At 39.6% G+C, this 25,014-nt stretch overlaps 1 protein-coding gene across 2 annotated transcripts in view; it reads right to left on the bottom strand.

Moving 5' to 3' along the window:
• Ctnna2 (catenin alpha 2) overlaps positions 1-25,014 on the bottom strand; it is a 1,043,423-nt gene that overhangs the window by 848,591 nt on the left and 169,818 nt on the right. For both annotated transcript variants that reach the window (XM_004634143.2, XM_004634144.3), the window contains exon 3: positions 2,113-2,279. In XM_004634143.2, the coding sequence (XP_004634200.1) occupies positions 2,113-2,279 (167 nt within the window). The remainder of the gene's footprint in view (positions 1-2,112; positions 2,280-25,014) is intronic.

The following is a 25,014-nucleotide window of genomic DNA, read 5'->3' as shown; positions in this document are numbered from 1 at the left end:
AGATAGCAACGTGCTACCACAACTGTCCACTTCAGAGGCAGTAGTCTAAGTAGAACAAATATGGTATGTAGTCTACAAACTTTTTTTAAATTTCACTACTGACAGCCTGACAGGACTACTTAATATTGCTGAATTGACCTTTACATGATTTTGTGTTAAATCTTTTTTTTTAAACTTCCCATAATCTTTCGCATAAAGAAGAGAATGCTTTTGGCTACGTGACAACAGGCTGCCGTGATATCCTCAGCAGTCAGCGCTGGTCAGAACAGGTGGGCAGAGAAGCAGAAATTCAAGCAGCAAAGAGTCATGCACGATATCAGATATCAGGGGCCCCGATCTAAGGAACGCTTTGTGGGTGCAGCCAGCTTAGGGAGGATATTTAGCCTGAGGTTTCTCCCCTCGTCCCTGGCTAGGGTCTTCCACAAAAGGCTAACAGTGATATTAGCATTCATATCCCTAGGTTCAGTCCTATTGTCCTTCCCCTGGGTGAAGAAAAATGGTTCTTTTGGGGAAAGAATTTTCTCTCAATATTGCCTTTGAACACTAAGTAGGCTGAGAGCTAAAGGTAACACTTTTTCTCCAACACACTAGAGAATGGGTTATTTTGTTGCCTCAAATAGGCATAAAGCACAGGTGGACCTGAAGCTCCAGAACCAGTGCTGTGACCTGTAGGTGGTGCCGGGGATCTTACAATAACCAGGGCCACCTGTGACCAAAGCCTGAGGCTGAATCGGTGGTAGGTAGGCGCTTCCTAGGGATTTCCCCCCTTCAAACCTCCTCACTGCCTGAGGATTGCAGTGTACTTAGTGCCAACATAACAGATGAGGTATCTGCGAAGCAAGGAGTTGTGTGGTGTACTTGAACACAGGTGGCGAATGGGCATCAAGTCAGGATGAACCCCTGTTGGTCTGCCTGCAGCAGTCAATCTCAGTAATATGCCGCTCCTCGCTCTGTTGTGAAGTATGTGAATCATTTCTTCAAATTGCTGGCCTGATCTAGTTTGCAAGAACTTTCCTTGGCTTATTCTCTAGAAGATTCTAAGAAAGAAAACCCAAGGTGGGTTCTCCTTTGAACACCTGGGCTCCACAGGAATCTGAACTGAAACCATGAAGAGCACAGGAGACCTGGCTTCATGGTTTATGACAATGGCATGCAGGCTTGGGGGTCTTAGAATTTAAAATTCTTTTAAAATACTATGAAATTTATGTGTAACTTGTAACTTTGGGGTTTTGGTTGTTGGCAGCTCAGACAAAGGCCCTGCCTAAGGTTTCTTGACAGACAACATTTGGTTTGAAGAACTTCCTTAATCCTTCCTCCTACTGAACAAATTTAAGAAAGGTAATATGTGAGCAGGCTTCTATTATCCATTTCCTGTCTTACCTGCCATCACTGGGACTCGCTGCATTTCACTGACAAAGAAAATAACACCTTAATGTTCTGCTGATAGTGAACTTAGCAAGCTAGTAAGTCCAAGGGGTAGGAAGACAGCCAGTAACTGGTGGGCTCCCAAAAAAGCAAAGCCTGTGGTTCACACCGCATCATCTAATGACACAGACACACCAGGATTGATGCCAGATGTTCAGAAGCTACGTCCTCTGAGGACATGAAGTAGGAGTTTCTTGGAAGGGCAACTGCATTACGTCATATTTGCTTGTCATGAGTAAATTCCATTCAGCAACTAGGAAATCAGAGAAAGACTATGTTCTTAGTGATAGAGGTGGTTTTCTTGGTGACCTTTCCAGTAAATCTGTGACAAGGGAGGACTACACTTCCACTAGGAAATAAACAATAAAAGTAGGCATGATAAGATATTTGAAGTGGAGTTCCATAGGTTGGCAGGGGGAACATATGTGTCCAGAGACCCAGTCTAGGTATGTCAGGTGGCAGCTTTGTATAAAACTGACATAAACTCCTCATGCATGGAAGGGTGCATGAGGCAAATTTTCACTATCAGACCCAAATTCACTCAAAATCCATGCCTACACAGAAGAACAAAGTAGAAGCAGATAATAGTATAATACATTCAGCCCAAACATCTCTAGCAAAGTTCGGGATATGTCCCCAAGACTGCCAGCCACACAAAACAAGTTTGAGTCAATTCGACATACGTACAATTTTCAGATGAGACAGCAGCCTCATGACGTCTGCCATGTCAGCCAGGATGAGCAAACGGGTCACAGCCGATAGCAGCGCCCTCGCTGCACGCACCATGGTGCCGCGCTTCACGGAGGAGCAGGGGTCATCAGCGAACTCGGAGGAGGCGATCCGCATGGTCTCCCCTGGAAGGCAAAGAGGAAGAGGCAGTGAGTAGACAGGAGGCTGAGTGCCTGGTAACCCCAACTGTCCACATTTGGGTAATCCTGCTCTCACTGCAAAACTCTGGTGACCAGGTGGCCCACCTATTCCACCTCCAAATCAAGCGTGTCAGTGCACACGGATATGAACAAGGTCTGTGAACAAAAGCAAGGCCTTCATTTCACATTGAATTGTAAACTTGTGCTTTTAACACCCACCAAGAAAATATCTTAATTTTTTTTTTTTTTTTTTTTTTGCAGCTGGGATGAACTTGCCCTGAACTTAACCACCCTCTCTCCTCAGTTCCCTAAGAACCAGTGGCAATGATTAAGCAACTATTTCAGGTTGCTAAACTAAAGAACAAAGTTTGCTGCTCTTAGAGGAATGAAACTTAAGGCCCTGCCTCCTTCAGCCTGCACTCTTCATTGGGTTACAAAGACAAGAACAGAGTACACAGAAACCCAACAGCCAGCCTCATAGCCCTGTTCTGGAAACCTGTTATCCAAGGTTGGGAACATCTGGAGAGAATTGCACCCATTCAGCAAGGGTCAGGTTTGTTCTGTAGTATGCTTGGGATGTTAAAAGACAGCTAGGAATAATAACTAATCTCCAGGCAGATTCAAGAAAACAACAGCAACAAAAGAGGCTTGAGAACACAGTACCAGAATACAGTGGCTAAGCAGCAGCCATATACATAAAAATATAGGCAGCAGAAGAGGAGAAGTGGTTTAACTATTGAGTGTGGAACCAGTTGGAGCAAGCGCTTGGCTTTCATGAGCCACAAAACCAGCAAGCTTAAGGGGAACACAAAGCCACGAAGGAGATCTTAGGCAGTCCTGAATCCTGCAGCCTCAGCCAAGGGTCTGGATTTGCATAAGCATGCACGAGCAAGGGAGGTGGGAAGAAAGGGTAGAGCCTGTTACACCATGTGAGAGACTTGAGCTGGAGGGGAGTGACGGTAATGGGTTTATACTTTTGTAGTATTATCCTAGCCAGATTACATACAATAAACTACAGGGGATGTGACTGGGATGGAAAAACTGGGTAACAGCGCAAATGAAGTGAGTTATAGCCTTGGAGAGCAGTGAGGCGGCCAGAGACCAGAAAGACAGAAGCCTGATTCAGGAGGCACAAGGGGCTCAAATAGATTTTGGTGACATAAGGAATGCAGCTCAGAATTGAGTAGACATGAAGATAAAAGAGAAGATGGGGTTGATGCTGGATAGGGACAATATCGGGAGCAGGTAGGCAGCTCACAGGGGGATCAGGAGTGGGAAACACAGAGAGCTAAGACACTAGCATGAGACCAGTGCTGGCCTGGGGGTGGGTGTCCACACCATGCTGAAGGACCAGAAAAGAGCCCAAGGGGAGCCTCCTGCAGCTCCGTAGAGCTCCCCCAGGGATGTAAAAGGTTCAAAGAACTTGAAGAGTAAATATAACAGATTACTCAATTTAAAGTAAAATGACTTATTCAATGCCTTTAATAGATAGGCTTATACTTCATTATTAGGCAAAACCTAACTTATTTAAATAACAGCACTGGAATTCTGCATCTTTTAATTTATCCTAAGACACAGGGAAAAGGGAAAAAATCACTTTTTTATAGGCTTATCAGAATAAAATGTAATTCTGTTAGGACTATGGTTATTTAAACTCGCACAGTGATGCTTTTTATACTTGAGAACTGTAGCATTTAGCAAAATATATTGTACTGTTAGATTTTTTTAAAAGAGGCTATTATCTGCAATAACCACATTCCATGGCTGACCAGTTTATCTTTATGCATAGGCGCAAACAAATAGCTTGATATATAACAACAGTTTTGGAGATACTTAAAATTCATTGGAAGACTGGCACATTGGTGAATTTTCAAGAGGTACAGCCCTAAAGATCTAAATAAAGTCTAAGGTAGAGGCTTCAGTGAGCAGATACATATTCCACGCGAGCGTCAGACCCTGGTATGGACACATATAAATCTCCTCTCATTCTATCAGTAAATATGTGACAGCAATCTTCATTTCCCTCCTTTCAGTGGAGCTGGAACAATTAGGTACCACCACAGACCCAATGAGATACGGAGGGGATCATCTCAGGTAAAACAAGATGCATTTGTAAGGGATATAGAATGTTACTGGACATATGAGAACTTGTACTGTAACGTCATGTACCTCGGTAGTGTCCCAAATTTTCTGATCAAGAAGATTATGGGGCCAAAGAGGAAAGGGATCGATGACGTAGAGTGTGCCTAAGGAGAGTCACATGGGGAGAAGACACTCTCTCAGGCTTTCACAGAGAGCACATTGGCCAAGCATTGGCCGTGACTCATCCATGTGGATGACACTGACAAAGGTTCTACAATCTGAGGTACGGGATCTCAGAATAAATCCTGAGGGCATTTCACTGACCTTCTCAGACCAAAAAGCTACAACTCTTGTTGCACAGGTCCTGCTTTACCTTGGTCTTAACCATCCAGTAGAAAAGTATGAAGACGAAATATAGGAAATAAAGCCATGCTATTAAGTTGAGCTGTGGGGGACTCAGGTCAATAATTTCTGACATTGCCAGTTAAACAGAAGACCCAATGCTATTATGGGCTGCTGGACTCTTTTAGAATATTTTGCTGAGTTTACACACCTATAATATTCAATAGCGGAACTTTAAAAAAATGGGGTATAACTATGAATGTCCATTTTGTATCTGTGTATTCAAAGTGGTTGGGATAGATATATAGTTGCTTTCTCTTAATGAATAGAATGATTTGTTCTAATGGTGTTTGTAAATAGGATCACAAGTCTGCATCTTGTACAGCAATTAACCACTAAGAAGAATATATGCAGTGTATTATTTGTTGAAACTGTACTTCCAATTTGATTTGAAACTGTCTCATTGCTGTTTATCAATAAAACTTTGGAAAAAAAAAAGAATGTTACTGGGATATAGATCCCTTGATATATATTCAAGGGAAGGGGATATTTTTGGTGCATGTTTCACTCTGAACTCTGCAGAATATATTAGTAAAATGCATGGCATGGGCAGGGCTGAGCACTTGGGTAGGGCTAGGTGGGAAGAGATGACACTGTTCTGGCTGAGTAGCACACCATGGTGGACGAATACACTTCCTTTATTCGTTCATCTGTTCATGACTGTATGAGGCACTTCTAAGATTTAGCTATAATGAATGATATTTCTATGGACACACATATTTCACGATGATATGTCTTTGATTCTTTTGGGAAGATACCTATAAAAGGGTTAGCTAGGTCAAATGACATTTCTAGTTTTAGTTTCTTGAGGAATCCCCATACTGATTCCTATAATGCGTGGACTGGTTTGTACTCCCACCAAAAATGTGGAAGGGTTCTCTCCTCCCACAGGCTCAGTGTAGGCCCTAAGGGGAAAGTCCAGGGACACCTTTTTGCAGTGTGGAGGTCCAAAGTTACTTGGTGAGCTATGCCCTCTCAGATTGACTTTACAGCCCAGAGGTTCTCACTAACGTTCGGTGACATGTCAGGGCATCCAGGTGCACACGCTTTGGCTGCCAAGAGTACTTCATAAACAGTGGATTACAGGTTGTTATGATAGAGCTCTTAGGTGGAGCCTATCAACCTGGGGTCCAGCGCAAGCACTCCTGGGAGTAGCAGGGGAAAAAGGAAGGACTCAGTGTGGAAAATGTGAGTCTGCAAACAGAAAACCCAGGATCAATTCTGAGAGTATTCTAAGATAAACAGGGGGAGATTGTATTCCATTTAAATTAAAACAGAACTCTCATTTTAAGTAGATGCAAATGCTGTGACACCATTAAAGACTTCAGAGAGAAGCAATCTGAACTCAGCTATAACTTTACTGTGTTGCATATCCCTGTCCTTATAGGATTGCACACTTAAAATGAAAAATGGTATAGCAAAATAATAAGCAAATTGTCCAGGATAAAATTAGCTATTTTCCCAAGGAATTATTTTTTAGAAATACATCTATTTAGCTGAGAAACAGCATGAATGTGTGGGAGAGGGGCAGGCGTGGTGAAGAAAGGGTAACAGGGACTTGGCTATTACTTGTGTGTGTATGCTAATGTCCAATCTCATTTATTCCACATAGACCTAACTCAAGCAGCGTTTCTATGGTAAAGTCTTTGATCTCTTCAAGCCACCACCACCTGCTGGAAAGAAGAAAAATTAACTTCATCAAGTAAGTGACTAAAGAGAAAATCAATTAATATGTATGCAGTCCCTTCCTGATTACAGGCATATGGTTCTAAAAGTGTTACACATTTTAACTCCTGGATTTAAACAGGAATAAGCATTAAAGCCATAAAAAGCTACATTCAGTCAGAGTCTACTCCAACAATCGCTGAACAGTGGTGCTTGACACTTATTTGACTTTTGTGGCTCAGGCAGCCCCCTCCACTGTAAAATGGGAACAAACTGCCTCACGGATTATTAGAAGTAAAAGTATGAATCATGAGTTCAAAACAGCCAGCACAGCGCCTTAGCTGGAAAGGTGCTTAATCATCATTAGCATACACATCCCTACGACCACCATCATCTCCATCTTCCATAACACAACTGTTGGTGAACTCTTGGCACCTATGTGGATTTTTTTTTTTTGGACTTTAGCGAAGGGTCTACAGGGTGTTCAGGGTTTCATTACTAGATCAGACTCGTAGTGATCTGCCTCTTTACAGCCTCCCAAGACCTGAGATTATAGGTGCGTGCCACCACAGCCAGTCTCAATTGCTGTCTCAGAGTGCCCCAGGGGTGGGGCTGGCACGCCATACCCAGCAATCAAACGCCCAGGGCCCTGCATCTGCCTGCAGGCGCTTTCATCCGCTGAGCTATTTGGCTGGCCCTTGGAAACTTATTTATTTTTAATAAATCCACTTTCATTATTTCTTAGTAGCAACTAAAATATCTGCCTAATAAATATATTGACTAAGGCTGAGTATATGGCCCACCCGAAGGAGCCTAATTTTATATCAGCAGGTGTTTTATTTCTGAGGCTAACCAGCAGACACTAGAATGTACCAAGAGTGGTGCATCAGCTTCAGGTAATGTGAACTGGGGTACAGGATGAAGTAGACTGGGGATAATGCACAGAAGACAGGGGCGGGAATGCAATGGGCACCGAGAGTACAGCCTCCAGTATACCAGGTCCTGGGGCAGAGAGGTCATATAGGGCCCAGACAGGGGCGTGAGTGCAGTGGGCCCGAGAGTATAGCCTTCAGTATACCAGGTCCTGGGGCAGAGAGGTCATGTAGGGCCCATACAGGGGTAGGAATGCGAGGGGCACCGAGAGGCGCAAACTGAGCGCATGGCAAAGGAATTACTAGAAAAGGCGAAGAGCAAAGAAAAGGGGAGAGTGAAAATATAGGGACAGTCATGAAAAACTTGGAGTTGCCAACAGACCTCAATGCTGAGGAGGCTTGAACTCGGGCTTCCTTTGTAGGCTTTCAGCAATGACGGCTATGGGCCTGTCCCCTGGAATCAAAGAGGGCTGAACATGGAGAAAAAACAAGTTCCAGAGCAAACGCAGTGTAACAGCAAGAATAAGAACACATTACAACAAAGCCAAGCAGAAATTAAATGAAACTTGCACATCATATATATATATATATATATATATATAATGATGTTTTCATTATAAAATAAATATCTGTTCCTTATAAGAACTGAAAAATATTGACAGCGAAAGGTAGCTAATGTCCAGGGAGATACCTTGGTGGTCTAAGCGCCTGCCTGGGAAGTGCAAGGACAAGGGTTTGATTTTGGTAGTATATGCCATGCTGGTCCCCCACTGAGCCAACCACCAAAAATGGGTGTGGTGGCACAAGCCTGCCATCCCAGCTCTGGGGAGGCTGAGACAGGAGGATCACTAAGAGTCTGAGCTGCGTAGCAATACCCTGTACCAAATCAATAAATAAATTTTAAATTTATTGTAATGCTAGGAATTCAACAGCAGTTGTCATGTTGCATATTGTTGTATGCAAATTAGTGATCCAGTTTACCAGATATAAGCATGCAAAACTGGCCAAAAATTTAAAAAGAAGAAAATAATTTAAGCATTAACTGGACCTTTCAACAGAGCAATAGCAATCTGAAGTATTCTGTATATATACATGTGTAATTTTTTTGCCTTCCTACTTTCCCTCGTCCACATTGTTCCTTCCCTTTTAACAACTGTTTTCCCCTTTCATGGTATCTATTGTACCTTTTGGGTTTTATTTACTGTGGTTTGCTTTTCTTTTTAAAAAGAATACAAAATTAGGTAAAAAAAAATGCATTAGAAATGATACAGACATCGCAGACAAAAGTAAACAAAAAAGGGGATATAAATGGACCATTTTGTAGTGGAAAAATATATATCTGTGTATACACAATAGCATAAATATACAGCTACTTTCTCTTAGTTCAATGAGGGAGGTTTTGAACTAATAGTGTTTAGACAAGATATCATGTCTGCATCTTGTACTAGGAATAACTACTACAAAGACAATATGCAATGTACTAATTATTGTAACTGTACTACTAAACTGTTTTGAAACTGTTTCATTGGTGTTTCTCAATAAAATTAAAAAAAGAAACTATCTCATTGCTACTTCTTTCTCAATGACATTATTAAAATAAAAAAGAAATGATACAGAATTTCACTAAACAAAATGATAGGAACTGAACTATGTTTGCTATAATGCCTATTGTTGTCTTCAAGTTAGTTGTTTAAATTAACAGAGATAAACCTATAAGACTAGTCAAAAATTATAAAAAAATTCAAAGGGATATAAATGTGTATATCTCTATGTATATCTACATTTTCCACAAACTATCTTTAATGAGATAATGTGATAATATTCCCTCATTAAGATGCTAGCTATGTTAACTCAATTTAACAAAATGAGTGTCATGGTTTGGGGTTTTGGGGGAACAATACAATATAGGATATGTCTTATAATATTAGTTTATAAGTAATCACCCAAGAATCATATACAAGTGCAAGAAATCCATCCACCCACTAGATACTAAAGACTCCAGTGAAGGGCTTGGATCCTGATGTTCTGCATGTGCCCAGGTGAAAACCTAGAGCTCATAACAGAGCCTCCCACAAGTCCAGCTGGAGGCCAAGAGCCCACAACTATGTCTCATGCAGGCCTGCTTCATGGATCTGTGCTGCAAAGGCCCAAAGGTCAGTGGTAAAAGCTAGACACTCTCTGCCAGCAGGATAAAGGATCTGTGCTAGCAGGCTGAGGGATCTGAACTGGAGCTAGGAAGCAATACTCAAGGTAAGCACCAGAGCTGCCCCAAAAGTACCACAGCCATCCTCAGCAACGGTGAGGTCCTGAGCTCCTCCAGTGATGAGGAAAGCCAAGTTCCCACCAGGAAAGCCAATACAACAAGCTTCTCCATGAGGCTGAGCAGGACACCATCTTCCCCTCCAGAATCAGGAAGGGATGCTCAAGTTGAGGACCAAAGAAAGCTCCTCCAAAGTTCATCAGAAAAGCCAGCATGACAAGATCCTCCAGCAGAAGAGCCCGAGAGAACGAGCAGCTTCCACGAGCTCCAGCAGCTTTTCCAAACAGCAGCCCTAGCAGAATTCTGGCAGCTTCTCTTGTTCCGCCTTTATGCTGCTAACAACAACCCTCAGCTGGGCCTTCTGAACTCAGCACCATGCTAGTTTAATTCAGCTGGGTGTAATAAAATGACCATCAGTTAGAAATCCAATAAACTGAGGCTAAGGTAAAACAGGTAGTCAGTAGTTGAGTGGACTTTTGAAGCCAGTCTGTACAGTCTATGCCAATTGTAGTGAACCACGGCATGTGTGCTGCAGCGAGCCACTGGTATCCATGAAAGTGCTAAAAGGTTTGCCATCCCAGTTCTACACTCTCACAAGCACTGCTTTAGGGATATCCTCAGTACTCTGCCTACTATATCAGAAGTGTTCATTTACACAGTCCTGTCTGATGCCAGGTTAGTAATTGCCGAATAATAAACTGTTTTATGGGCTTTTGGATGATAGAAAAGAAGACAGGTAAAGGAAAGAGAAGAGCGGGAAAAGGAAAAAAAAAAAACAGCAAAGGAGACAGGGAAAGAGGGGGCCAGAACAAGGATGGAATGAAAGGAGGGAGGACCCAGGCAAAAGCAATTCTCCATTATTCCCAGAACAGAAAATGTTTTGTTTTCTCACACTCACACAGACTTCGAGCAGACTGTGCCCTGCTTATCTCTACATTTTTGTCATCACACATCCCCTGGCCTGCATCCCTGACCAGCGCGGGAGCGAGAATGGCAGCACATTCGTTTCTTCGTCCGGACATGAAACTTCAGTCTGCTCTGCTGCATTTGCTCAGTGAGCACCCTCGGGAAGAGCAAAGGGAGGGCGCCAGCACTGCCGCGCTTGAAGCTAATCAAACCGATTTGGAAGCAAGGAGAAAAGTTAAAGGAAAGTCCAAGCTCCATGAGGGGCACAATGAAATAATTTGTATATTTATTTCCTTTCAAATTTTTAGATTCATTTTCAAGGTGGATTGGTGAGCTTAAAATTGGCAGGGACGCTGTAATATTTTTGAATAAGGCAAGTGATGGGGAAAGTACCACCAGCCTCGCTTCTTTGTTTTTTTTTCCACATAAGGAGAGGCTAGCAGGAGGCAAGGTCTTAAAACCTTTTTCGTTGTTGTTGTTTTAAATAATTAAGAGTGTTAGAGAGTGTTTCACCCCAGGGTGGTTATGACTCAAATCCATGGTTGGGGAAAAGGTCAACAATTAACAACCAGAATTTTTCTCTGAGGCTTATGCTTGATGAAATCCTGTTATTTTTCTCAAGCAAATTTTGCATTAAAATGAACCACTTTCTGTGGGTTCTTTGAGCACTGAACAGCTACAGCACAGCGTGGCACATTTTGGGCTCTGCTGCCCAAATGAGGCAATCTGCGGCCCTGCTTCAGTGCACTCCCACAGCTCCAGAGAAATAAGTGTGTCCCCTTCTGGTAATGGCCAGGCTTCTTTATCAAGACTTGATCATCGAGTCTGTGCCAATGAAACTTTCCTCAGTTGAGATCTGTTCAGTACGAAGAAGTACAGCAAACGTCAGTAACTGATGATTAAGTATGTTGAATGTTACGAGCTATTAAATCTCGTTAGAGACAGTAATGCGCCACCTTGCTGAAAGCATAGATCATTAAGTGTATGCATTTTAATTATTTCAGCTGTAGCCTTTTTGGGGTTGGGAGGAGAGAGTGCAGGATAATTTCACATGGCTAGAGCCAGAAAGAATATCAAGTGGCAATATGGCACACGGCACAGATGAGACCATAAAAAGGACCTGTTAAACCTAGCAATAGTCACATTGCATAAAGAGTGATTATTCTCTTGGGCTGGAATTCGACAAGAGATCATAAACTTGGAAACCTTAAATAGAGGTGCTGTGAGCTAGAGAGAAGACAGTGTACAGGAGATCAATATTTAAACAAATTTCATTTAGTAGTTTATAAAATAATTAGCAAAGTAAATGATGGATGTATAAATTTCATGCGCCAGAAATGACTTCAGTAATGACTGTACTCTACCAAATGTTTTTTTAAAAGACATTTGTAAATTAGTTGGTAAAGCAAGCAAGCATCTAATAAATTAGTTTTATGTTAAATCCAAAATTTCAATAATCCTATATAAGCAAGGCTAGTTCCTGTGTAAGAAGCATACTACTGACATATTTACATTTTTAAGTCAATAAAAGTTTTTATTGATCAGTATCTCTATTCTGCTAGAGCCATGTCACAAATCGAAATGCCCTGATATGTTAGGTGCCAGATATACTACTTGGTAGTGAAAGTCTGACTCCAAAAACCTTTAAATGTGATAAAGAAAGCACGAAACCATGCCACAACTTGTAGACAAACTAAGTAAGCAAAGATAATCTGACTATCCAAAGATGAGCATCTAATCCTGAGTGAAAGAAGACACCATTATCGAGGTCCAACCATCTGAACATACAAATGTAGAGGACATCTTGACCTCTTCATGTCCATTAAGATATTATGTGGGGAACGGTAGAGTAGAAAGGCTGGATATAATGTTCACATTCCAGAATTTAAAACGGTCTTAGAGAACATCATGCAGCCTAAACTCTAGCAGATCAAAAATCCAGGCAACATCTTTAAGACAGAAAGCCCTCTGTCTTTCAAGCAAATCTCTTTACTTTGAGATGGCTATAAAAGTCAATTATTTAATTCAACTAGTGGTCTTTGAGGTATTTTTTCTGAACCATATATAAAAATGCAATCTGAAAGCCAAGGTGATAGGTCAGAGGCATAACCACCTGCCTGGCAAGCACGAGATCCTGAGTTTGATCCCTGATACTGAAAAAATAAATAAATAAATAAATAAATAAATAAAATAAAGCAATCTGCATTTCCATAGGGTAAATCTTGAGAGATTTTTTTTAAATGTCCTTTAAGAAGGGAAATGTCAAAATGAGCATTCATTAGGCATTGCCTGGGAAGGAATGCTATATTTATATTAGGAAAAAGGTACCTAACATAAAAAATAAAGAAACAATTTTCTGTGGGTTTTCAGATATTACAAACCTAAGAACTTGCCATCAAGTTAGGATGATTGGCTTTCTTTTACAGTACCTTTTATGTCAATTAATAATGTTAATTAAATTTAAAAAAGCTTTCTTAATCTACTTCAGAGAAAGCAAATCTGGTTTCTTATATATGGAAGCAATGAGAAGGTCCTAAGTCACTGTGATATATTTCCAGGTCTCAACTGACCTATATTTAATGGACATAGGATATGAGATTAATGTTGGGGCCCAAGCCTCCAATCTGTGGTCTCAGGACCTCCAGTGGTGTGTTTAAGAGCCCATGTCCAGATAGATGCAAAGTCCAGACCAAAAGCTGAGGTCCTGGATGGATTTGAGCTTTGTATTTGCTTCAGCTTTGTGTACAATTTGGAAAATATTTTGTTTTTAAGGAGTATCACAAATTCACAACTGATGTCCACAAGGAAGTGTCTCAATGCCAGTCTGGTTGTCCTGGTATTATGTTTATGTCAATATATTTGTGAGTTACCTGACATCTTCAAGTTGTCATCTGTAAAACTAAATAAGACTCACACCAGTAATTTCATAGAAACTGACATATGAATGCAAAGAATGTAAATGTGAAGGAGAAATGAAAGAATACCATATGATTGACATCGGACAAACTTTAGCTAAGTGAACGAAGCCTTGAAGTTGCTGTACTGTAAAACCACAAGTCAACTTAACTTTCTATAAAGTGTAAGCTCAACAAAATACAGGGAAAATTCCCATACTAGGAAACATTGATGAGGGGTAGAAAATTCCACCACACACTTCAAAATTATAAACAAAATTAAAAATGTTCCAGGTAATTGGTATAATGAATATGACCAAAACAAACAAACAAACAAACATTCCAGGTAATTGATATCACAAATGTGATCTGTGGTGTTATACAGTTGGAGGTCAATCAAGGTATATTTTGAAACACAACATGAAAAAAACTGGTTTTCTTGTTTGTGGCTGAAAAACACTGGAACTATTAGATACAGGACAGTCGTCACTTTAATTTGCAGGCTGTCACTGATTTTCCATTCATCCCCCAAATGGTAGTTTCTCTATATGATTAGAGCAGCATGGTACCTTTTCTGAACTGGGAAGAGGTTACTATCTCATGATCATTCTGTGTTTTAAGAGCATTCAACCAAGATACAACATCTTCTGTCTTCTGGTAATTCAGTTGTAATGAAACACATTGCACAAAAATATATGCACGTGGCAGGAGGACTAGGCAAGAGGTAATGAAAGAAATTGCTTGGAGGTAACACAAAACCCTATGTCCAAAAAGCCCAACTGCCAAATGTGCTAATCGATGCTTTTTATACTTCTGTGATCAATACAGTTTGTGACTACGGCCATGGCAGATCTCAGGCAGGCTTCCGTCCTTCCAGTTCAACAGAACGTTATTAAAATAGGTGAAGTAAGGTTAAAGCGAACATCAAACTTAAAAGTTAAAGATGTCCAAACAGAATGACGTGAAGCCCTAGGTGTAGGGGGAATTCATGCCATGAGCACGGGGAGCCGATGGCCCTGTCCACACAGCCTTAGTATCCAGATGGTGCTATGATCACGTTTTAAACGTGTTTGTGTGCAAAGCACATAGATTCCTATTAGTTCCTACATTTTTTACTCATTTGATAAGAAAATTAATTAAGCCCTTTAATAGTAGGTATGCGTAGCCAAAGAGTGTTGTTATGTGCTGTTGAGTTTTTCTTCCATTATCCCTCAATGATGTTGTTCGGCCATGGCTCTGAGAAATGCCAGAGGTCCAGAACTCACTGCCAGTTCCTCACTTTGATGTCAGTTGCCAAAGGCAAAGCCTACCGAAGAGACTTTCCTGGGTAAATATGCTTCATCCTTAATGAGTGCTTGCCTTCCGCACTGAGCAAGCCAGAGTCGAGAGAGAGTGAGATGTCAAGATGCCCATGAATTCTGACATCAGGCCCTAGAATAAAAGGACGAGCAGCTCTGGGCTCTCTCTCTGGTCCTCATTTATTTTTTACTAAGATTTCCAAAGGCAAAGGGCCCTATTTTAATACACAATCTGCATGAAACTGGGGAGAGGTTTAGAATGATAAACAAAAAAGTGAAGATTACAAAAACAAAACAAAACCCCACTGAATTGCAGTTTTTTCTCTGCTTTCCTATGGAAAAGTGACATAGTACTTCAGTCCAAATACCAAAGGCCATTCAAAAATGTCAGGAAATGGGAACAAATATTTTTATAAACATGTGAATCAAATTTCAAATAATAGGCTCAAGATTCTTCAACCTCCTAAGGCCTTTTATTCTTATGAAGCATATCAAAATTCAAAGGGGCCAGGGAAATGGCTCAGTGGAATCAGCGCTTCCCTAGCAAGCGCAAGGACCTGAGGTCAATCCCTGGTTCCACCAATAAATAAATAAATAAATAAATAAATAAAAATAAATAAATAAATAAATAAATAAATCAGGGGTCCAATTATTAAAGTGAAACAAGGAGCATAAACACATTTTTTTCTGTGTTACTTCCTGCACATTTTGAAAACTCTGATGTATTAACAATTGGATATATTTTCAAATTATTTCTGCCAATCTCAAAAGAAATTTACCCCCAACAAAAGGAGCTCCAAACTATGCTTCTTAGTATTTATTTCTTGGAAAAGTGAGAAAACAGTGATAAACTGCCCTATGTGTATCTGCTAGTGAGTGTGTGTGTGTGCAGTCTCTAGGTAACAAATTTCTTACTACAAATTAATAAACTCACACAAGGAGTCTAATCTATTTTTCCATGTAGAACCGCCTTTAGGGGGACAATATTCTGGTCATGCTGATGTTTGCATTCCATTGTTTAATGCTGTACTAAGGACAGAAAAGCTAATGTAGATTTTTTTTCTCTAGCCATATGAACACAGCTCTTTAATTCTTTCATCATTTCCACATTATGGTGTTGCACCAACTTAATGGCAATGGCCTTGAGGCACAGCTGGGAGCTTGGGAGCTGTCTGATTGTTCTAAGTATCCGGATCTGGTTTGAGTAACAAAGAGAAGTACATTTTTAATTACTACTCTGGACAACATGGCCTTTTTTTTTCTTTCTTTTTCAATAGGTGTTCAAAGGTTTAGTAATTCTTAATTTCAGTAAGAAATTACCGATGCCAAAGAACTATAGATGAAGAAGACTCACTGTTCAGAGAAGCAAAATATTAGTGAATAATTTCTGGGTTTAACATATAAAATTCAAAATCAGCTCCAACCAGGGGGTGGGGCAAGAAGAATTAAGCATCTGGATTCACTAGGCCGGGCACCATGGCAACCCAATGTCATGCTAGTCAAGGCTGTTACCAGGACAGGAGACCAGGTGAGTGGGCTTTGTGTCCTTCACACAATACCTGTGTAAGCAAGGCCTAGCCAACTATATTTTAACTAATGAAAGATTATGGGTTCCCTGCTGTAATAGTTCATGTATCGTTTCAACTTCAGAACTGAGAAATTTAGAAGCTTAACGAGGCCATTCAGCAAGGGCCAAGATAACCACTTTGTGCAAGAGGACAGCACAGAGATAGTGGAAGCAGGTGGCCTGGGAGGAAAGAGGATTGCTCTGTGCCACCTTTTGCTCTAGCCGCTTTAGCTGTCTTCTGCCACTGTGAAGTGTTGCATACCACTCTGCCTTGGAGCCAACTGATTAAGGACTGAAACCTCTACAAACTGTGAGCTAAATAAACCTTTCCCTCCTTAATTTGAGTATAAGGTATTTTGTCTCAGCAATGAGAGAAAAGTAACCAAGACTATATAGCTGGTTATGGGTCAACCAAAATAATTAAAATCAGTAACCAAAAATATGGTTGAAACACCAAAGGCAAACATACATGTTTATAATTATATTTTTGGTTATACTTTTTTGTTAGTACCTGGAATTGAACTCAGAACCTTGTACTTACCAGGAAGGCTCTTGTGCTATTGAACTATATTCCGGGACTGGCTATATCTTTTAAATGAACCCTTTATATAAGATATAGACAATCCTCATTATGTTGTGATTTTAAGGGCCTGCAACATGATTGAAACAAAACTAAGAGAGGATATATAAAATAGAAAATAAAAAGGTCCTTCTCTATATATATATTATAACATAACAATGTAAGCACCTGAGTTGGTCCAGATTCAGGGACATTCACCTAACTACACTGTGGACATCATAATGTGTCCAAGTGAACTCCTTTGATTTTCCATACTGACATAGAACGTTAAGCTTTCCATAGACAGAAGGTGGCCCAGAACTACAATAAGCAAAAACATCTAATTTTGTTTTTAAGTTTATATAGTATAATCATTTCCACTGTGATGTCCCAGTTAACTTTCCTTATTAAAACTAGAAACAAACATTGAGATATCATCGCACCCCAGAAAGAATGGCTATCATAAAGAAATCAACCAACAACAAATGTTGGAGAGGCTGTGGGAAAAAAGGACCCCTTCTCCACTGTTAGTGGGAATGGAGACAAGCGCAACCATTATGAAAATCAGTGTGGAGGCTCCTTAGAAAAGTTGGACTGGAAATCCCATTTAACCAGCTATTCCTCTACTGGGAATTTTCTAGGAGGATCTGAAAACATCATATCATAGGGATATATGTGTGCCTATGTTTATAGCAGCACAATTTGTGATAGCCAAATCTTGGAAACAACCAACATGCTCATCACCTGAGGAATGGTTAAAAAGATGTGGTATTTTTACACAATGGAGTATTACTCAGCTATAAAGAAAGATAAACTCAAAGCCTTTATATTGAAGTGGATGCCACTTGAAGATATACTCATAAGTGAAATAAACCAGACACACATGTATAAATACCTTACAGTTTCCCTAGTATAAGAACTCAAAAGAAGAAATACAAATAGAAAAGTATAATACAAGTAAAAGGAAAGCAAGCACTTGGGGACTAATTAAGAAAGGGAAAGGAGAAGAGCTAGGAAACATGACAGTGACAAGCCATAAAGTTATATGTAGAATGGGCAAAACAATGATCCTGAGAATCTCAAGAAGATTTTTTAATCTATCAGTTAATTGGAAAGATTCTCACCCTGACTAACTATATATACTGACACCTGTGAACTATGCAACTGCACTGAAGATGGCAATTTGTAATAGTAGGTTCATGCTTGGAGAGCCTGTCATTCTGGTCTTCTGAATAAGGGCTGCTTGTCATGACATGCCAGTTGATGCTGTGCTGTCTCTTGGGTAGATGATTTTTCAAAAAGAAGGTGGTGGTGAATGAAGGCAGGAGACAGGAAAAGGAATGTTGTGGGACTGTCCTGCTTCAAGGTTGTATATGGTTAGATTTTTGGACTTATGTGTAAACATAAGAATATCTAATTCTTTATGCCTATTTTTAAAGTATATTCTAATTTTTAAATGTTTTTTCATCATATTCTGTAGGTACTTAAAGTTCAATATATCAATACTTGATGAAAAATACCTGGTCCATGTTATGCCTAAGATGTTTGATATTCAGGCAGATAGTGAGGTTAAGCTTAGCAGCCTAGGTTGTATGGTAATAACAATAAACTTCTCTTATGGAGGGTTAACAACCTAAGTTTGCAGACCAAAATTACAGAAAAAGGAGGGCCACAAGGAGAGCCAATATTTTGGCCCTAACCTTCCAAGGTCAATTAAGACTCAGGACATATGAGAACTCATAATGTAACGTCACATAACTCAGTAGTATCCCAAATTTTCTGATCAAGGAGATTATGGGGCCAAAGAAAAATTAATTGACGATGTAGAGTGTGCCTAAGGAGAGTCACGTGGAGAAAAAACATTCTCTCATGTTTTCACAGAGAGCACACCAGCCAAGCAATGACCATCACTCATCCACATGGCTGATACTGACAAACGTTCTACAATCTGAGGTACAGGATCACAGGATAAATCCTGAAGGGATTTCACTGACTTTATCAGACCAAAAGCTACAACTGTTGTTGTATAGGTCTTGCTTTATCTTGGTCTTAACCATCCAGCAGAAAAGTATAAAAACGAAGTATAAGAAGTAAAGCCATGCTGTTAAGTTGAGCTGTAGGGTCAACAATTTCTGACATAGCCAGTGAAACAGAAGACCCAATACTATTATGGACTCTTGGACTCTTTTAGAATATTTTGCTGAGTTAACACACCTATAATATTCAAATAATGGAACTTGACCAAAAAAAAGGGATAGTGATGAATGTCCATTTTGTATCTATGTATTCAAAATGGTTAGGATAAATATATAGTTACATTCTTTTAATGAATAGAGGTATTTGTTCTAATAGTGTTTGTAAAGAGGATATCATGTCCACATCTTGTATAGCAAATAACCACTAGGAAGAATGTATGTAATGTGTTAATTATTGAAACTGCCCTATCAAATTGGTTTGAAAAAAAATAATTTCAATTTGAATGATGGTAAAATATCAGAAACCAATTTGAAAATGATTTAAGTATGATGTTCACATAATTTATATCAGTATTTAGCAAACAAGACTAGCTTACTCTCAAATAAAAATAAATTCTGCCTTTTCAATCACTGGCATTAAGTAAAAAAATAAACAAAAAAACCTAGAAACATACTTTAAGAATTGCTGGTGCCAGGGACATAGCCCAGCAGTCTAAAACTCCTGCTTAGGTAAGCAAGCTTAGGCAAGCACAGGGATCACAGTATGACCCCTGGCAGCACATGCTGCCCCACCCCCACCCTCAGGGCAGCTAAGCTGGCCACACACACAAAAAAGAATCGCTGATTGTGCCTACAAAGGTCACAAAGCATTCTTCAGAAGAAAGCATACCTTTTAGAATGAAAATTGAAAACCATCCTTAGAAATTAGTCTTTTCTTTGATTTTTCACGTTTTTGTCTAATGACTGTAACTTAACAGTGCAGCAAAAACATAGTACTTCCTCAGATGATGTTTTTCATTCATCATTAAAAATTCAACCCTCTTAAAATATAATTGAATATAATTTATTAGTTATTTTCCACTAGGACTTGGCACTCCTGTTTTATATATGGAAAGAAAGAATAAAAGTTAAAATGCTAATAGTATTTAAAAGTTCAGTAACAACAGATTAAGCAAATAAAATGATCAGTAAGACAACCTGTTATATGTACTTTGGTTTTCTTCTGAAAATATATCAATGAAGAGCTAGGGCAGATATCTAAGTTTAAGTTCTGATAAATTTTCTTTGCTTGATTTTGTGTAAGGTATTTAACCGTTCTAAGTATCCTCAGTAGAATGAATTAAATAGTACATCTTATCATAGTTTATTTTAACACTTAAATGGGAGACATGAAGAATTGAATATCGTGAGAGAAACCTCAATTGTACTTGGAAATATGTGTAAAGTACAGTCAGCATTATAAATGGGGGGAAAACTCTGAGGAGAAAGGGAAGTAAACAATTTTGAAATCAGAGGTGAACTGATTGTGACATTCTGGCAATTTTAGCATTATTTGTAATCTCAATAATATAGAAGTATTGCCACTTAGATTGTCTGACACAAACTGAGAGAGATGAGTACAAAATGTACACCTGCTCACATCACAGTACAACTGATGAATTCTAAGGTTAATGAAAACATCTTAGTTTTAGTATAAAGAAAAGACAGGGCAGCCCCCACCAATGACCCTTGTACTGCCAGGATCTTTCTTCAAGGCAAAATGGAATTAAGAAGTCATCAGCAAGATGTTGAAAGAAAGAAATTGGCAATGTAAAATTCTACACCCAGCTAAAAAATTATATAAAATGTGAGCAAAATTGTGTTTGAAACAAATGAGATAGTTTATTGTCAAAAAGAATCCATTCTAGCTGAGTAGAGATCATATTGGTAAGTGAAATAAATCAGACCCACATGTATAAACACTGTACTGGCTCACTAGTGTGAGTACCTGAAAGAGTAAATAAACCTGAAAGGTACAACAGGTACTGTGAAGGGAAAGAATTTATTCAATGGGAAGGAAAACCTGGAACGAGGCAAAAGAGAAAGGAAAGAAGGAAAAAAGACATATTTGTGTATATATGCAGGATAGGGATAAATTTATTGCCGATTTCTGCTGTTCGTTTGAAAAGGAGCACTTAATGATTAAGATGTTTTTCCTTTTCAATTTCATATGGCTTTTTGTTGTTACTTTTTTGTTGTTTTGTTTTAATCAATTTTTCAGGTTTATATCTGATAACCTACACAACTACTTTGATGGTAACATCATGGAATACAGCAACCATTGTTGAGTTCCTATTGCTTTGTTTAATGATATTTTGTGTCATTTCTATTTTTTTACTATTTTGTATTCTTCAAAATATAAAAAAATATTTTAAAAGATGTTTAAAATTTATGTTTTACAAAGAACTGGGATTCACAATGGAATGAATTTTAAAAGACTAATGAGACAATATGGATTAACAGGACCAACCAAATAACTCAGCAGATTAAAGCGAGTACAAGCAGGCGCAGGAGCCGGGGATTTGATCCCTGGACCTGCCATGCTGGCCCTGCCCCCGGGGTGCACTCAGACAGCAATTAAGACTAGGTGAGGTCGGGGTGCACTCAGACAGCAATTAAGACTAGGTGAGGTCATGCCCGCCTGTAATCCCAGCTTTTGGGAAGTTGTAAACAGGAGGATCACAAGGAGTCTGATCGAGTAGTGAGATCCTGAACACCCTGTAGACCCTTCCCTAAAACACAAATTAAAAAAATATATATGAATTAACAACACAGCCCAGTTTATAGGTAGCACCTCTTAAGTGTTCAGTAATAAATGTCACTAAGCAGCAAAGGTACTCATTTTGGCCACACAGCAAAGGAGTGGTGACATTTACAGTAATATTTTTTCTGATAAATACGTCTACCCGCGTTTTTCTTCTTTCTTCATCTTACACAGACTGACGGCCAGGACTTAGGCAAGCAGCACAAGACCTCAGTGTCTTCCTCTCCAGGTGCATCTGGACGACACTTGGGAGGTATTAATTCTGGCTCACCATTATTTAAAAAAGGGCACAATCTATTCCTAGAGCCACTATTTAAACTAAAACTCAGCACGTCCTTCAAGACCTAATACAAATGCCTAGTTAGTCCCCATCAATTGGGTTTTCTACTTTCCACGAATCTTATGATTAGGAAAAAGCAGCCCATCAAATTAGTCAAATCAGACGGACTGTGACCTAAAGACCTGAATATACTTTTATATCAAATAAAAAACCTAATAATTAGTTTCAAAGAACCACTTGTTATTTACTCAGATAAAACTTTTTATTGCTATAACTTACACCATAGCATGGAAAAAAAAATAGCTTTTCCTAAGGCACAGCACTGTCCTTTCTTCCCCAAAACTCCTGCTCTGCTCTCTCTAGCCACTGACACTCACATTTTTCCTCTATTTTTTTTCTTTGTATTTTAGTAAGGGTCTAGGCGATGTTCAGGGTCTCACTACTAGATCAGACTCATAGTGATCCGGCTGTTTACAGCCTCCCAAGAGCTGGGAGTATAGGCATGTGTCACCATGCCCAGTCTCAATTGCTGTCTCAGTATGCCTCTGGTGTGGGACCGGCATGGCAGGCCTGGGGGTTGAACCCCCAGTCCTTATGTCTGCTTGCACTTGCTTTAATCTGCTGAGCTATTTGGCTGCCCCACATTTTTCCTCTAGTGGGAAGCACGCTTTTCCCTGACCTTAGCTGCTCCTGCTTCTCTCAGAAATATGGAAAGAAATCTATACAACTCTCATCATTACATACAATATACAAATCATTAGATTTCATTAAATCCTCCACTTTCCTTAAATCCTCAGTGAAAAATTAAATGGAGTCAAATGAATATAATTTTAATATTAAATGCATATTTTATATTCTAATCATACAAGTGTAGGAATACATTTACTAAGGAGAAAATAATGCTATTACATGGAATCAATCTCACTTTCTTTTTGTGGCCAGCTCATCCTGTCTTGGGTTGGGGCTGGTATGGCCTGTGGTGCCTGGGATTGAATTGCAGACCATGTACTTTCCGAAGCAGATGATTTAGACCACTGAGCTATCTCATTGGCCCTTAATCTCATAGCTGAACCATCCAAAAATCAGAAAAATGCTAACAGGATAGAGGGGCTTAGTCCAGTATTTTAATAAATGTTCAGAACCACCCCTAGTCATCAATATCTGAAGATATCACCTTGGATAATACCATTCTCTCTTAGCTAAACTGGGAAGTGTCCTAAAGATAAAATTAACCATATATGAAGAACAAATATCTGAATAGTAAAACACATAACTTGGAGAAGCTGGATTGTTTCCTTAAAGACTAAAACTATTTATAAACCATATATACAAACAGTCCATTTTTACATAATTATTTTCATTCCCTAGCAATAAATTATGAAGGGACACCAGGTGCCTTGGAATAAACCCTACAAAACAAAGAATGAGGAAGGAGGGCAGAGTTTTCTCTGGCACTGCTCCATTACACACCTTAACAGAGAAGTCACTGAGTGCATCTCCACTTTGCCTCTTGATATTATCACTGTCGCTTGCAACCGTATCTCCAGTGCTAGATGTTATTCAATGGTTTTCATTCAGTAGGGAGGAACTATGTCTCCATAAGTACATTTCAGAGTCCTAATCCCTACTGACTCTGAATATGATCTTATTTGAAAATAGTCTTTGCAAAAATAATCAAGGTAAGATGAGTTCATGTTTAATTAGGCTGTACCCAGATCCAGTATGGCTGGGATCCTTACAAAAGCAGAGACCAGGCAGACAAGCAAGGGATGATGCAGGCAGAGAGTGAGACATGCAAGGCAAACACGGAAGAATACCAATGAATTGGCAGGAAGTCATTAGAAGCTAAGAGGATCCAGAGAAGAACTCTTCACAACACACTGAGAAGCAACACAGCCCTGTTGACACATGAATTTTTGGACTTCTTGTTCTTTGAACTAGAAGACAATAAATTTCAGATTTTTAAAAGATAGTGTCTTTTTTATTTATATGGTACAAGTTTTCACTATGCAGCCTCCCCAGCCCTGGGATTATAAGCATGTGTCACCATGCCCAGTCTTGGTGGCAGGCTCAACATGCCCAGGGTGAGGCTGGCACAGCATGTGGCATGGGGGAAATCAAGCGCCGGTCCCTCTGCTTGCCTAAGCAGGTGCTTAGTTTGCTGAGCTATCTTGCAGGTCCCAAAATAGTCTCTTGATTTGTTATACCTTCTTATTGCAATCCCAGCAGATTAATATAATAGAAGATAAATGTAGCTCTTTTCTTAAAAATGATGTATTAGAAAGTACTTTTTCTATATTCTGTGTGTCATCTTCAATTGTTAACAAGCACTGAAAAATTACACATTCACCAAGGTGTTCCATAAGGGTTAGAGAAGATGCCCCTGAAATTCACGTTTAGTAAAATGCTCAACTAGGGATCAGCGCTCTAAACATCAAGTTTCTTTAACGACTCCTGATCTAAAAGTAGTTAGGGTTAAAATGTAACTCATTTGATGAGCAGATCCAGCAGCCGCCCTGTGTGCTGAGGACAAGAGTCTTATTTTTCCAAAGACTAAACTTTACAGTCCCTGAGTGGCTGTCACACACTGATCAGGAAGACCTATCTGGCTAAAGCCGTCTTTCTTCTGCAAAACAAAGAAGTAAGCAAAAAGTTTCAGAAGTGAGAACATCAAACAGGAAACTTGGAGATCTGCTTGGAAGCCAAGGAAAATGGAGCTGAGCCATGAGCCATGGACAAGACACTCTGGGGTCCACGAAGGCAGAAGAGTCAGTGCAATGCTTATGAGTAGTGGGGATGCTACAACACACAACACGAAGGATCCTCTGGGAGCCAGTATCTAATGCAATGCACAGAAGCCATGGGTTGGCTCCACAGCCTTTGGAGGTAGACACACAAGGCGGTATTGCTATTGAAATCTCAGATGACCACATAAGTAAGACTAAGTAAGGTGATATCAATGACCTGGGTAGCTCTAGTAGTCACGTTTCGAAGAGGAGTTAACGATGACTCACATGCATGACCATTTCCCTGCCTATATGAGCCAATTGATCTTATCTACAATTTTCATTGCTCTTCCAAATATATATGAATCTATTAAACTTGTACTTCAATTGAATATGAAACAAACTCTCTCTCTCTCTCTCTCTCTCTCTA

Source organism: Octodon degus, unplaced genomic scaffold (genome assembly GCF_000260255.1).
Source record: "Octodon degus isolate 3935 unplaced genomic scaffold, OctDeg1.0 scaffold00058, whole genome shotgun sequence".
Classification (NCBI taxonomy): domain Eukaryota; kingdom Metazoa; phylum Chordata; class Mammalia; order Rodentia; family Octodontidae; genus Octodon; species Octodon degus.
This window is presented reverse-complemented; position numbering and strand designations above follow the sequence as displayed.